At 39.6% G+C, this 11,498-nt stretch overlaps 1 protein-coding gene and 1 non-coding gene across 2 annotated transcripts; one reads left to right on the top strand and one right to left on the bottom strand.

The window, feature by feature from the left end:
* Positions 1-1,049: 1,049 nt before the first annotated feature.
* Positions 1,050-1,156, bottom strand: LOC117279101 (small nucleolar RNA R71). The gene has a single exon (XR_004509491.1). It is a non-coding gene; the product is annotated as a small nucleolar RNA R71 (small nucleolar RNA).
* Positions 1,157-8,890: 7,734 nt separating this feature from the next.
* Positions 8,891-9,598, top strand: LOC138892300 (uncharacterized). Its single transcript, XM_070176007.1, has one exon. It carries the CDS (start codon positions 8,891-8,893, stop codon positions 9,596-9,598), a length of 708 nt encoding a protein of 235 aa, XP_070032108.1.
* Positions 9,599-11,498: the final 1,900 nt, after the last annotated feature.

Raw genomic sequence — 11,498 nt, 5'->3', positions numbered from 1 at the left:
ATCTTGCACCTATCTTATCGAAACCCTATCTTCTCCCATTGATAACCTTCTTTGCTTATTCCTTATTCGATTGTCATTAGTCAATAACTTTAGATTCTTAGCTAATTTTAGTTAACCGTCATATAAATCTCAACTTTTGATCATCTTGGATAGTAACCAAGCTAAAAACTACGAGAATACTATTAAAATACAATCCCTATCGATACGATATTATACTATATTATATTTGATTGGCGAGCAGAAGTTAAGTGTGTGTTTTGCGCTCGTCAAATTTTGGCACTCTTTTTATTTTAGTGTTCTATTTTATGTTTGATGTTCTTTGACTGTGCTCAGGTTACATGTTAAGATTGGTGCATGATTCAAGCTTCTGCGAAAGAAGTGCTACCATATAAGCCAAAAATAGAAAAACAACTGTGACAGCTGAGGAAGGAAAGAAATCTCACCGAGACATTAGAAAAGGTTGGGCAATCCTTAACCAAAGAATCTATGGCTGGAAACGGTGATGATATGCAGATTTGGCTGCAAGAGAGGCAGCCCAACAATGAGAAAAAGTTGCATGGGATGCTGAGGAAGCAGCTATTAGAGATGCACAAACTATCTATGAAGAATAGAGGGGTCGGAGAATTGCTCAAAATTAACCCTTGGCTACAGACCAGTTCGGAAATATAGCTCCCATGCCTGGAAGATCACTGGGCGATTATGCTAGACCATTCTACAATCAAGGTTTATCAAGTGTTAGACCACCTCCAATTGCAGCTAACAATTTTGAGCTGAAGTAAGGGTTGTTTCAAATCATTTAGAATTGTCGTGTTTTTGGAGGAAAGATGAACAAAGATCCAAACACACATCTAATGGACTTCAAGGAGATTATGAACACTTTTCAATACAATGGGGTGACACAAGATGCAGTGTACTTGAGGGCATTCCCCTTTTTACTTAAAGATGATGCAAAGCAGTGGTTTCGAAGCTTGCCCACAGGATCGATTAGAACATGGGAGGAGATGACTAGAAAATTTCTTAATAAATATTTCTCCTCAGCTAAAACTGGCAAGTTTAGAAGAGAAATCCATAACTTTTGCCAAAAAGAGACTGAAACTATTTTTGAAGCATGGAAGAGGTTTAAGGAGATTGTTAGGAAGTGTCAATATAGTGGAATTGAACTCTGGAAGCAACTCCAGTACTTTTGGGATGGATTGACACGGCCTCGCGTAGAACATTGAGCAACATAGCCGGTGGCCCTTTGATGAAGAAGACTCGAGAGGAGATTGTTACAATTCTTGATGAGTTATCTAAAGATGCTAATCAGTGGCCCTCAGATATTCCTGAAAGAAGAAGATCAACTAGTGTTCACCAAGTTGATGCTAATACATATGTGCAGGCATAGCTTGATGCTATGGCTAAAGAAATATGAAAGCTGACCATAGCCACGATACAAAGTGAGCCTCATGCAGCCTATGATATATGTGGAAGAGGACACCCTACTCATGAGTGTCAAGCCTCAACTGAGGAAGTGAATGTTGTGGGAAATTATAAATCTAATGTAATGGGTCAGAAGCACCTCAGTTTTTCGTGGAGTTCACCTAGGGGTACCGCTAATGCATGGCAACAAAACAACCCCAGATTTCAGAGAGCAGGAGCTTCTGGTTTTATGAATCCGCCGAGGCAGCAGTTTCAGCCTCAACAGTCCAATCAGCCTGGTCTAGAAGATCTCATGAAGGCCTTCATTGTGAAAACTGATGAAAGATTCGAAGTACAAGGGGTAGCAATTCGAAATTTAGAGAAGAAAGTAGGACATATTGTAACAATATTATCTGAGAGGGTTCCAGGCACTCTCCTTGCTGATACTGAAAAAATCCCATAGAAACAGTGAATGTTGTAACCTTGAGAAGTGGGCAAGTGTTGAAAGACCCCACCCCGATCCAAAAAGATGTGAGACTTGAAAAGGAAAGTGGGGAGTAGCTGAAAAGTGATGAAGACAAGAAGAAGAAAGACCCAATGAAAGCTGAGAAAAAGAAGAAGGAAGAAAAATCGAGAAGGGAGGAACACGAGGAGAGCGAGCATATGCTTGCGCTACCTTTCCCTCAAAAGCTATGTAAAGAAAAGTTGGACAAGCAATTTGAGATATTTCTGGATATGCTGAAACAGGTTCATGTAAATTTACCATTCACATAAGTTCTCTCACAAATGCCTTCTTATTCTAAATTCTTGAAATAGATCCTTACGAAGAAGAGGAAAGTAGAGGAGACCTTAGTGGTCAAGCTCACAGAGCATTGCAGTGCGATATTGCAAAATAAACTCCCACAAAAGTGTGGAGATCCAGGAAGTTTTACTATACCTTGAACTTTAGGAACTATTAATTTTGATAAGTCTTTATGTGATTCTAGTGCCTCAATTAATTTAATGCCTCTATCTATTTACAGGAAACTAGAGAAAGAGATTGGAGAGATAAGGTCTGCACCAATATCGTTGCAGTTGGTAGACCAAACGACTTTAATGCCCGAGGGGATAGTGGAAGATATGTTAGTTCAGGTGGATAGGTTCGTATTTCCTGTGGATTTTATAGTGGTGAATATAGAGAAAAACAAGGAGGTCCCCCTCATCCTAGGAATACCATTCTGAGAGACGGGCAGAGCGATATTAGATATATATGAGAGAAAACTCATGCTTAGAGTGGGTGAGGAGACTGTGACTTTCAAGATGGATGTAGAAAAGGGGGTGCAAAAAGGAAAATCAGCTGCAAGTATTGAGTGGAAAGTGAAGGGCTCGAAAGAGAAGGCTATAGTGAGCGAGAAAGATAAGTGTGCGGTGTACCCCAAAAAGGCTGAGGAATGGAGCCCGACTTCGACTCAGACTCTTACTAGATATTCAGGGAAGTTTTCTTTACCTTATGCTTTTTAATTGTGTGCCATGGGGACATGCATCAACTTAAAGTGTGGAGTGGGGGATATTTGTATGAATGTATGTATGTATATTAGTTTCTTTTTTTCTTAGTTGTAGTAGTTAGAGATGGAAAACAAATTGAAAAAAAAAAAGAAAAAAAGACAAAAAGATTTTCGTTTGTAGGTAGTGTAATAATTCCCCCTTGGTTTTTCTTTGTACCACAGTTCTTTTCCAAGGGTTTTGTTTGAACCGGGTGTAGTTAGTAGTAGTTTTTAATTTTTTTTAGGAGTAGGAAACCTTGTGCTATGATTTGAATTGAAGGCAATATCTCTTAACTTTATTATGCCTTGAGAATAGTACGTGCTTTAGTTGTGACGCCTAGGCTAAGTTTTTGACTCTTGCACAAGTACCTTAAATTGTATGATCTTAACTTTGCTTAACTTCTTTGACTAGAGTGTCTTGATGGTCCAATCATGAGTGAGTTACATGCCATGTGTGTGTGAGGTCTATGTTATTCTGTGCACTGCATTTGATGTCTAGAACTTGCCCTATGTGTGTCAAAGTGAAATAGTAGTTTTATTCTCTCTTAGAAGTGATATAGGCATTTCTTTGTTGAGCAAGATATATGCTATTACCCACCTAATTGTTATGTATCGTAGTTAACCCTTTTGAGCTTGTAATCCTGTTTCTTTGGTAACCACATTACAAGCCTTACCCATTTGTTTAAGTTGACCATCTATTTGAACCTTGTACCTCTCGTGAGCACTTGAATTTGTTATGAACTTTGTAAAAGTTAAAGTGAGGGGTGTTGGTTTGGCTTTTGAGTGGAACTATTGAACTAAGGAGAAATGTGCACTATTTTGAACAAGTAAGAGTTACTTGAATTGAAAAAGAAAGGAAAAGAAATAAGTGTATGATTTTGAAAACATATTCCTTGATAGTGGTGACTCTTGATATATTTGTGCTAAAAGAAATAGGGAGTTAATGTATATTGATGTGAAGGTGGAGTATTTGATTGACATGAGTATGGGGGTTTTGAATGGTTAATTGTATGTATTAAAGTGCTTAGGGAGGTGTAGTCACTCTTATATCTAAATGTATCCTACCCACCCTCCAACCTACATTACAACCAATTAAAGTCCTACTTGATCCGTGACTAAATGAGCTCAATTAGTGGAGTAGTACACTACGGGAAAGCCTATGGTACATCTTTTGTGGCACATGAATGTTGTTTCTGAGAGTGAGCAGATTCTTTCTATTTTGAGTTCCTAATTGTTCTTAAATTTCATTGTGTGTCGAACTACTCTCTATTGTTGTGTGAGGGCACTTGATTCACTAAGGAAAGGTAATGTCGTTGTCCTCTATGTTAGAGTAAGTGAGCAGGTTGTGAAACATATGTGGCGCTTTTGAGTCAAATCTTGAGGCGAGGATGTTACGGTATTGTGTTTAATCTGTTTTAAATATTGTTGGTGTGATAAGTTATGAGGGTTGTTGAAAGAGGTCATGTCTATATGAAGTGTAGTTTAATTGCTCGAGGACGAGCAATGGTTTATGTGTGGGGTGTTGATGGTAGGCTATAATCTCGTATTTTAGTCACGTATAGCACTCTAAATCACTGCACTTTATTTGTGTTCGAGCTTTAATTGGTAGTGTTTTGCACTTACTGTGTGTTTTATTCCTTGTAGGAGTGATTCCGAGTTATGTAGATGTTGTGGAGCTAATTCGAGCTATTTGGAGCTTTGAAGTCTCAGTAAAAGCCCAAGGTATTAAGCCGGAATCGTGTTCGGGGGTCGAGGACTATGTTTGGACATCAAAAATCAAGTTTGGAGCCGTTGCACTACTGCGGTGCGTGGGGCGGCATGTGGTGCGCCGCAGCAGTGTAGTTTTGGCTGCCTGACAGATGGTGAGCTCTTTAAATTGCCCCACTAATTCCCCGCATGGCGCGTCGCCCTATGCGGCGCGTCTGTGCAATTTTTATTGAGTGAAAGCCCTATTTTGGCTAGGAAAGGGTGGTTTCGTCTAGGCCCAACTCTACTTGGTATAAATACATTGAAAAATATTATTTTCTAGACTTTTTCACATACTTCGGACCTAAGGAGGCTAAGGAGGTTTTGGAAGAATACAAGCACAAGGATTTCATCATTCCTTCCTCAATCATAACCCGAGTTTGGATCGAATTTATGTTTTCCTATACTTTAATTTTATTTGTGATGAATTTCTCCATATCTATGGAGAGTTCTATTTAGGGTTTGATGGATTTGGTGTATTGATGATTGTTTGCGCATTATAACTCTAGTTTTATGTATTGAATCATTTTTGGATGAATTAATTGTTGCATCTATATTCACTTGTTCATGCAATCGATATAGGCATAACTTGTGATATCTTGTATTATATTGTTGGTTGAGTTCATAAATTCTTCTAAGCAAGTGAAAGAGGCTAGTTGAATCGTTGATTAAACCTAGTTAGGAGAATAATCGAAAGAGGTTTTCCTAAAGACCAATCCATTACGCATTCTTGCATATCTTCACGTGCTTAAATTGGTTCATCTTGTGAGATTATTACTAATCGAGAGAGGAGGTGTTGCTGAATGTTATAATTGAGTTAATTCGAGAGACTCACTTGAACATTAGAAGTAAATTATCTAGAGTTAGATCCCGAATAATTATCTTGCACCTATCCTATCAAAACCCTATCTTCTCCCATTGATAACCTCCTTTCCTTATTCCTTGTTCGATTGTCATTAGTCAATAGCTTTAGATTCTTAGCTAATTTTAGTTAACCATCTTATAAATCTCAATTGTTGATCATCTTGGATAGCAACCAAGCTAGATACTACGAGAATACTGTTAAAATCCAATCCATGTGGATACGATATTATACTATACTATATTTGATTAGCGAGCAGAAGTTAAGTGTGTGTTTTGCGCTTCTCAAATTTTATTATGTTTAATTTTGGAAAGACAAATTAATGTGCTTGCGATTCCTACTGATCATATACATACTAAAAGTCTTGATTTCAAATGCTCTTAATATTGATAACCTATGATGATGTTTGAAAGTGAAGGAAGTGAATATGAAATATAAAATGTGGCCATCGCGCCAAGAATGGAAATTACACTTGTGGCCAATAGTGCCAATGAAATGAAAAGATTGTGTGAAAGATTGTTAAATGTGTTGTAACTCCTTTATATAATGAATGTTTTTGTAGCATTGTTTAGTCACCGAGGAAGGGTAGGTTGAAATAGCCTGACCCCGAAACTACATGTGCCGGTGTAGGAGTGATTGAGGGATAAATCTCCATACTGATATGTTGATATTCTTCCCCTTAATTGGGATGAAATTATTGCTAGAAGAATGTGATGTCGACCCACACGACATTGTGGTGAGACGGCTTAGCCGATCGGGCCGAGATCATACGCCATGTCGCACACATATGGTGTTATTATTGGATGTCTTGGGGTGAGATGGCATAGCCGATCAGGCTGAGATCGGACTCCGTGCTAAAAGCACGGTGGTGTTTCGGTACTATAGATCTCACAACTTAATAATATTGATATTCACTTGAAATATTTTCTTTCTCTTAATTTGATGCTTTAATACTGTTTGAGGCCCTCGTTAGTTGCATGTTTCTTTCTCTTTGTATTATTGCTTGATTCATTTAGAGGGTGTTTAGTCTTACATACTAGTACTATTCTATATATACTAACGTCCCTTTTTTCGGGGGCGCTGCATCTCTAATGGATGCAGGTGGTTCCACAGCAGGCAGCATAGATCAGTGATAGCGGTACACCCTCTCCTCAGCTGATTTGGTGATCCCCATTTCATATCCGGGTCTTGTATCTTTTGCTCCTTTTGTATAGTGGTTTGAGGTATAGCTAGGGCCTTGTTGTCGGCACTATCACATTACTCCTTGTATCCACTAGAGGCTGTGTAGACATTGTATGGGTTGTATCTTGATTTTGGAAAAGTCAAACTAGAAATGTTGTATATGTATCTCATGTTTCCACTTCTAAACTATGAATATGGAATGTATTTTGAGAATTACAAATGAAGTAACTAATGATAATGAAATTGGTGTTGTTTATGAAACTCTGTCATTGTTCAATGAAGGGTATGCATCTTCTCTTTATTCATAGGTAAGGTCGGGTAGAAGGCATCAAGTAGGCTTGCTTGACTGGGTTATCTCGGTTGAGCATTGGTCGCGCTCCCCAAGGTCAGGGCGTGACAGGACTGCTGCACCATCCCGAGCTCGCCGAGCTCCTGGGTAGCCTTAGCAGAACTAGCATGATTTATTTTTAAAACTATTTTTGGCATTTAAGACATTTTTAGTGTTTTGTTTTGAAATAATTACTCGAGACATCGAGCCGTACTTGTTGACAGGTTTAAGCTTTATTAATGCAACATTGCTTTTCATTTATTTATATTACATTCTTTTTCAGTATAATTATTATATATCCTGATGAACCTACAACTATGACATGTAATGAGACAACGCAACATAAGGAAAGTGATTCGGAAGATTTGGAAGATGATATAATACGTGAGGAAATTGTCAAAGAAGTAGAGAATTTTGAGAACAAACCAAAGTCCAATTTGGAAGAAACTGAGGCAATAAACTTAGGGGATTCTGAAACAGTCAAAGAAACTCACATTAGCATTCATCTATCACCATCGGAGAAGGAAGAGTACATCAGGTTTCTAAACTAATATGAGGAGATTTTCGTATGGTCCTATGACGACATGACTGGGTTAAGCACATCCATAGTGGCTCACAAGTTACCTACCAACCCTATGTGTCAACCAGTAAAACAGAAGCTCAGGAAATTCAAGCCAGATATGAGCCTAAAGATAAAGGAAGAGGTCACCAAGAAATCAAAGCCAAGGTCCTTCGGGTGGTCGGATATTCAACTTGGTTAGCCAACATTGTACCATTTCCGAAGAAGGATGGGAAGGTCAGGGGTGTGCATTGACTATCGAGATCTGAACAGAGCAAGCCCTAATGATGATTTTCCATTGCCCAACATACACATACTAATCGACAACTGCGCCAAGCATGAACTCCAATATTTTGTGGATTGCTTCACAGGATATCACCAGATTTGGATGGACGAAGAGGATGCCAAAAAGATAGCCTTCATCATGCCATGGGGAATATATTACTACAAAATGATGCCATTTGGTTTGAATAACGTCGGGGCTACCTACATGAGGGCCATGACTACTCTATTTCACGATATGATACACAAGGAAATAGATGTGTACGTGGATGATGTCATCATCAAGTCTAGGAGGAGTTCGGATCACATAGCAGACCTGAGGATGTTTTTTGATCGACTTTGAAAGTACAATCTGAAGTTGAATCTTGCAAAATGTGCTTTCGGAGTCCCTGCTGGAAAGTTGCTGGGTTTCATCGTCAATCACTATGGTATTGAGCTAGACCCATCAAATATCAAAGCTATTCAGGACTTGCCTCCGCCAAAGGTCAAGAAAGGTGTGATGAGTTTTCCGGGATGCCTCAATTATATCAGCCATTTTATAGCATAATCAACGGTAATATGTGAGCCGATCATCAAAATGCTGAGGAAAGATGTTGCGATGAGCTGGACCAAAGAGTGTCAAAAGGCTTTTGATAAAATCAAGGAGTACCTATCCAAGCCGCCCATGTTAGTCCCACCAAAGCCCGGGAGACCTCTATTGCTATACATATTCGTCTTGGATGGAGCTTTTGGTTGCATCCTGGGGCAACACGATGAAACCGGGAGAAAGGAGCAGGCGATATACTATTTGAGTAAGAAGTTCACACCTTATGAAGCCTGGTACTCTTTGTTGGAACGCACATGTTGTGCCTTGACATGGATAGCCCAGAAATTGAGGCACTACTCCTGTGCATACACCGCATATCTCATATCGAGGATGGATCCGCTGAAATACATCTTTCAGAAAACCTAAGCCTACGGGTAAGCTAGCAAAGTGGATGATATTTCTAAGTGAGTTTGATATCATCTATATGACTCAAAAGGCGGTCAAGGGGAAAGCATTGGTCGATCACCTAGTAGATAACCCCGTAGACAGAGAATATGAACCATTGAAGACATATTTTCCCGACGAGGAAGTGTCATTTGTAGAAAAAGATATTGCTGAAACATATGATGGTTGGAGGATATTTTTTGACGGAGCCGCAAACTTCAAAGGAACGAGCATCGGAGCTGTTTTGGTATCAGAAACCGGTCAACATTACCCGATATCCGCCAAGCTCAGGTTCCCATGCACCAACAATATGGCAGAATACGAGGCTTGCATCTTGGGACTCAGATTGGCCATCGACATAAAAATTCAGGAGTTGCTGGTAATCGGAGATTCAGATCTGCTGGTACATCAAGTACTCAGAGAATGGGCTATCAAGAACACTAAAATATTGCCATACTTGCACTGTGTGCAAGATCTGATCAAGAGGTTCACGAAGATAATATTCAAGCATGTTTTGAGAATTCAGAATGAGTTCGTAGATGCACTGGCTACCTTGTCTTCCATGATACAACATCCAGACAAGAATTTTATCGATCCAATCCCGATAGAGATTCGTCAGCAACCAGCTTATTGTGCCCATGTGGAAGAGAAGTTCTATGAAAATCCATGGTTTCATGATATCAAGGAGTATTTGGAGAAAGGAGAATACCTAGAAAATGCTACACACACTCAGAAGCGCAAACTTTGAAGATTGGCCAACCACTTCTTTCAGAGCGGAGGAATTCTGTATAGAAGGACTCCTGACTTAGATTGTTGCGATGTGTCGATGCCAAGGAGGCATCTAGATTGCTCGAAAAAATACATGCCGGAACCTGCATCGAATATGTTCAAAAGTGCCACAAATGCCAAGTACATGCTGATATGATATGTACGCCACCTAACGAACTCAATGCAATGATTTAACCCTGACCTTTCTCTGCCTAGGGCATGGATGTCATCGGACTGATTGAACCCGCTGCTTCCAATGGACACAGATTCATTTTGGTGGCTATAGACTACTTCACAAAGTGGGTCGAAGCCGCTTCCTATAAATCTGTGACTAAGAAGGTCATAGCCGACTTCGTCCGAGATCGTGTCATTTGCCGATTCGAAGTACCAGAGTCAATCATTACCGACAATGCCGCCAATCTCAACAGTGATCTGATGAAATCCATATGTGAAACATTCAAAATCAGGCACCGAAATTCTACAACATATAGGCCGCAAATGAATGGAGTCGTGGAAGCTGTCAACAAGAACATCCAGAAGATATTAAGGAAGCTGGTGGATAACTAAAACCAATGGTGTGAGAAGCTACCATTTCTTTTTCTCGGATATAGCACCACAGTCTGCACGTCAACTAGGGCAACTCCCTATCTACTGGTCTATGGTACTGAAGCTGTTATACCTGCCGAGGTGGAGATTCCTTCCCTAAGGATCATACAAGAGACCGAGCTCAGCGATGCATAATGGATACAAAGCTGGTATAAGCAACTGGCTCTCATTGACGGTAAGAGGATGAACACAGTGTGTCATGGTCAACTCTACCAAAATAGAATGGCAAAGGCTTTTAAGAAAAAGTTTAGATCGAGGCAATTCACACTGGGGCAATTGGTGTTGAAGCGGATCTTCCCGTAATAGGACAAAGCAAAGGGAAAATTCTCACCTAACTAGCATGGCCCTTACTTGGTTCATCGAGTACTGACATAAGGATCACTCATACTCGCAAATATGGACGGAGAAATATGGCCAAAACCTATTAATTCAGACGCCGTCAATAGATATTATGTTTGAGATTGTATTTGCATTTTTTTTATGTAACATGAACGATGCTTGACCCGATTCCCGTTTAAGAGGGGATATGTAGGCAGCCTTGTGGATTCGGTCACATCATAATAAAATCTTCATTTCCCTATACGGTCATGAATTTTGAAAAGTTTCGAGTTTTCGACAATCTCATTACGTCAGGGATCGCTAAGAAGTGTATTGCTGGGAGTATACATTTAACTAGGGCAGAATTTTGAGGGGGGTCCTCAAAATTCTGAGTTAAGAAGGTCACGATGTCTCAAAGTGTGTCGCACTCGATAATTCGACAAAATTATTTATTTTATGCATCATCACATATTTTGAACAACTGTATTTCTTACAAATAATTTATCGCAAATGCATATTTTCGAAATTTCATTTCTGTAGTAGCCAGAGGTTACCCAGGTTGACTTGAACAAGGCGTCAAGCAAGGGAGAAATGAGGAATCAAAGGCATGAACCAACCTTCCCCAAAACTTGCGATTTTTCTTTGAATGCAGGCATAACAAGAACGTACACAAATATATGCAACAAGATAACTATCTTGACATCGACAGAACTCACCGAGCACAAACGCGTCAAGCTAAGAGTAACTTTGCTTCTTCATATTTGATTGTCGCTTTTCTTTGCATCGGGCTAAGCATTGCCCTCATAACTACATAGGGCTAAGCATTGCCCTCATTTCTTTGCATGAAGCTAAGCATTGCCTCCGTTATTGCATAAGGCTTAACGATGTCTTTCCTTGCATGATACTAAGCATTCTCTCTATTTAATTTGCATGAGGATAACCACTACCTCCATTAT

This window comes from Nicotiana tomentosiformis, chromosome 5 (assembly GCF_000390325.3).
Source record: "Nicotiana tomentosiformis chromosome 5, ASM39032v3, whole genome shotgun sequence".
NCBI lineage: Eukaryota > Viridiplantae > Streptophyta > Magnoliopsida > Solanales > Solanaceae > Nicotiana > Nicotiana tomentosiformis.
The sequence above is the reverse complement of the archived record's forward strand: the minus strand, read 5'-3'. Positions and strand labels throughout refer to the sequence as shown.

Excerpts from the sequence above, each read along its gene's own strand:
- LOC138892300 (XM_070176007.1), top strand. The coding sequence starts at position 8,891 with ATGACTCAAAAGGCGGTCAAGGGGAAAGCATTGGTCGATCACCTAGTA.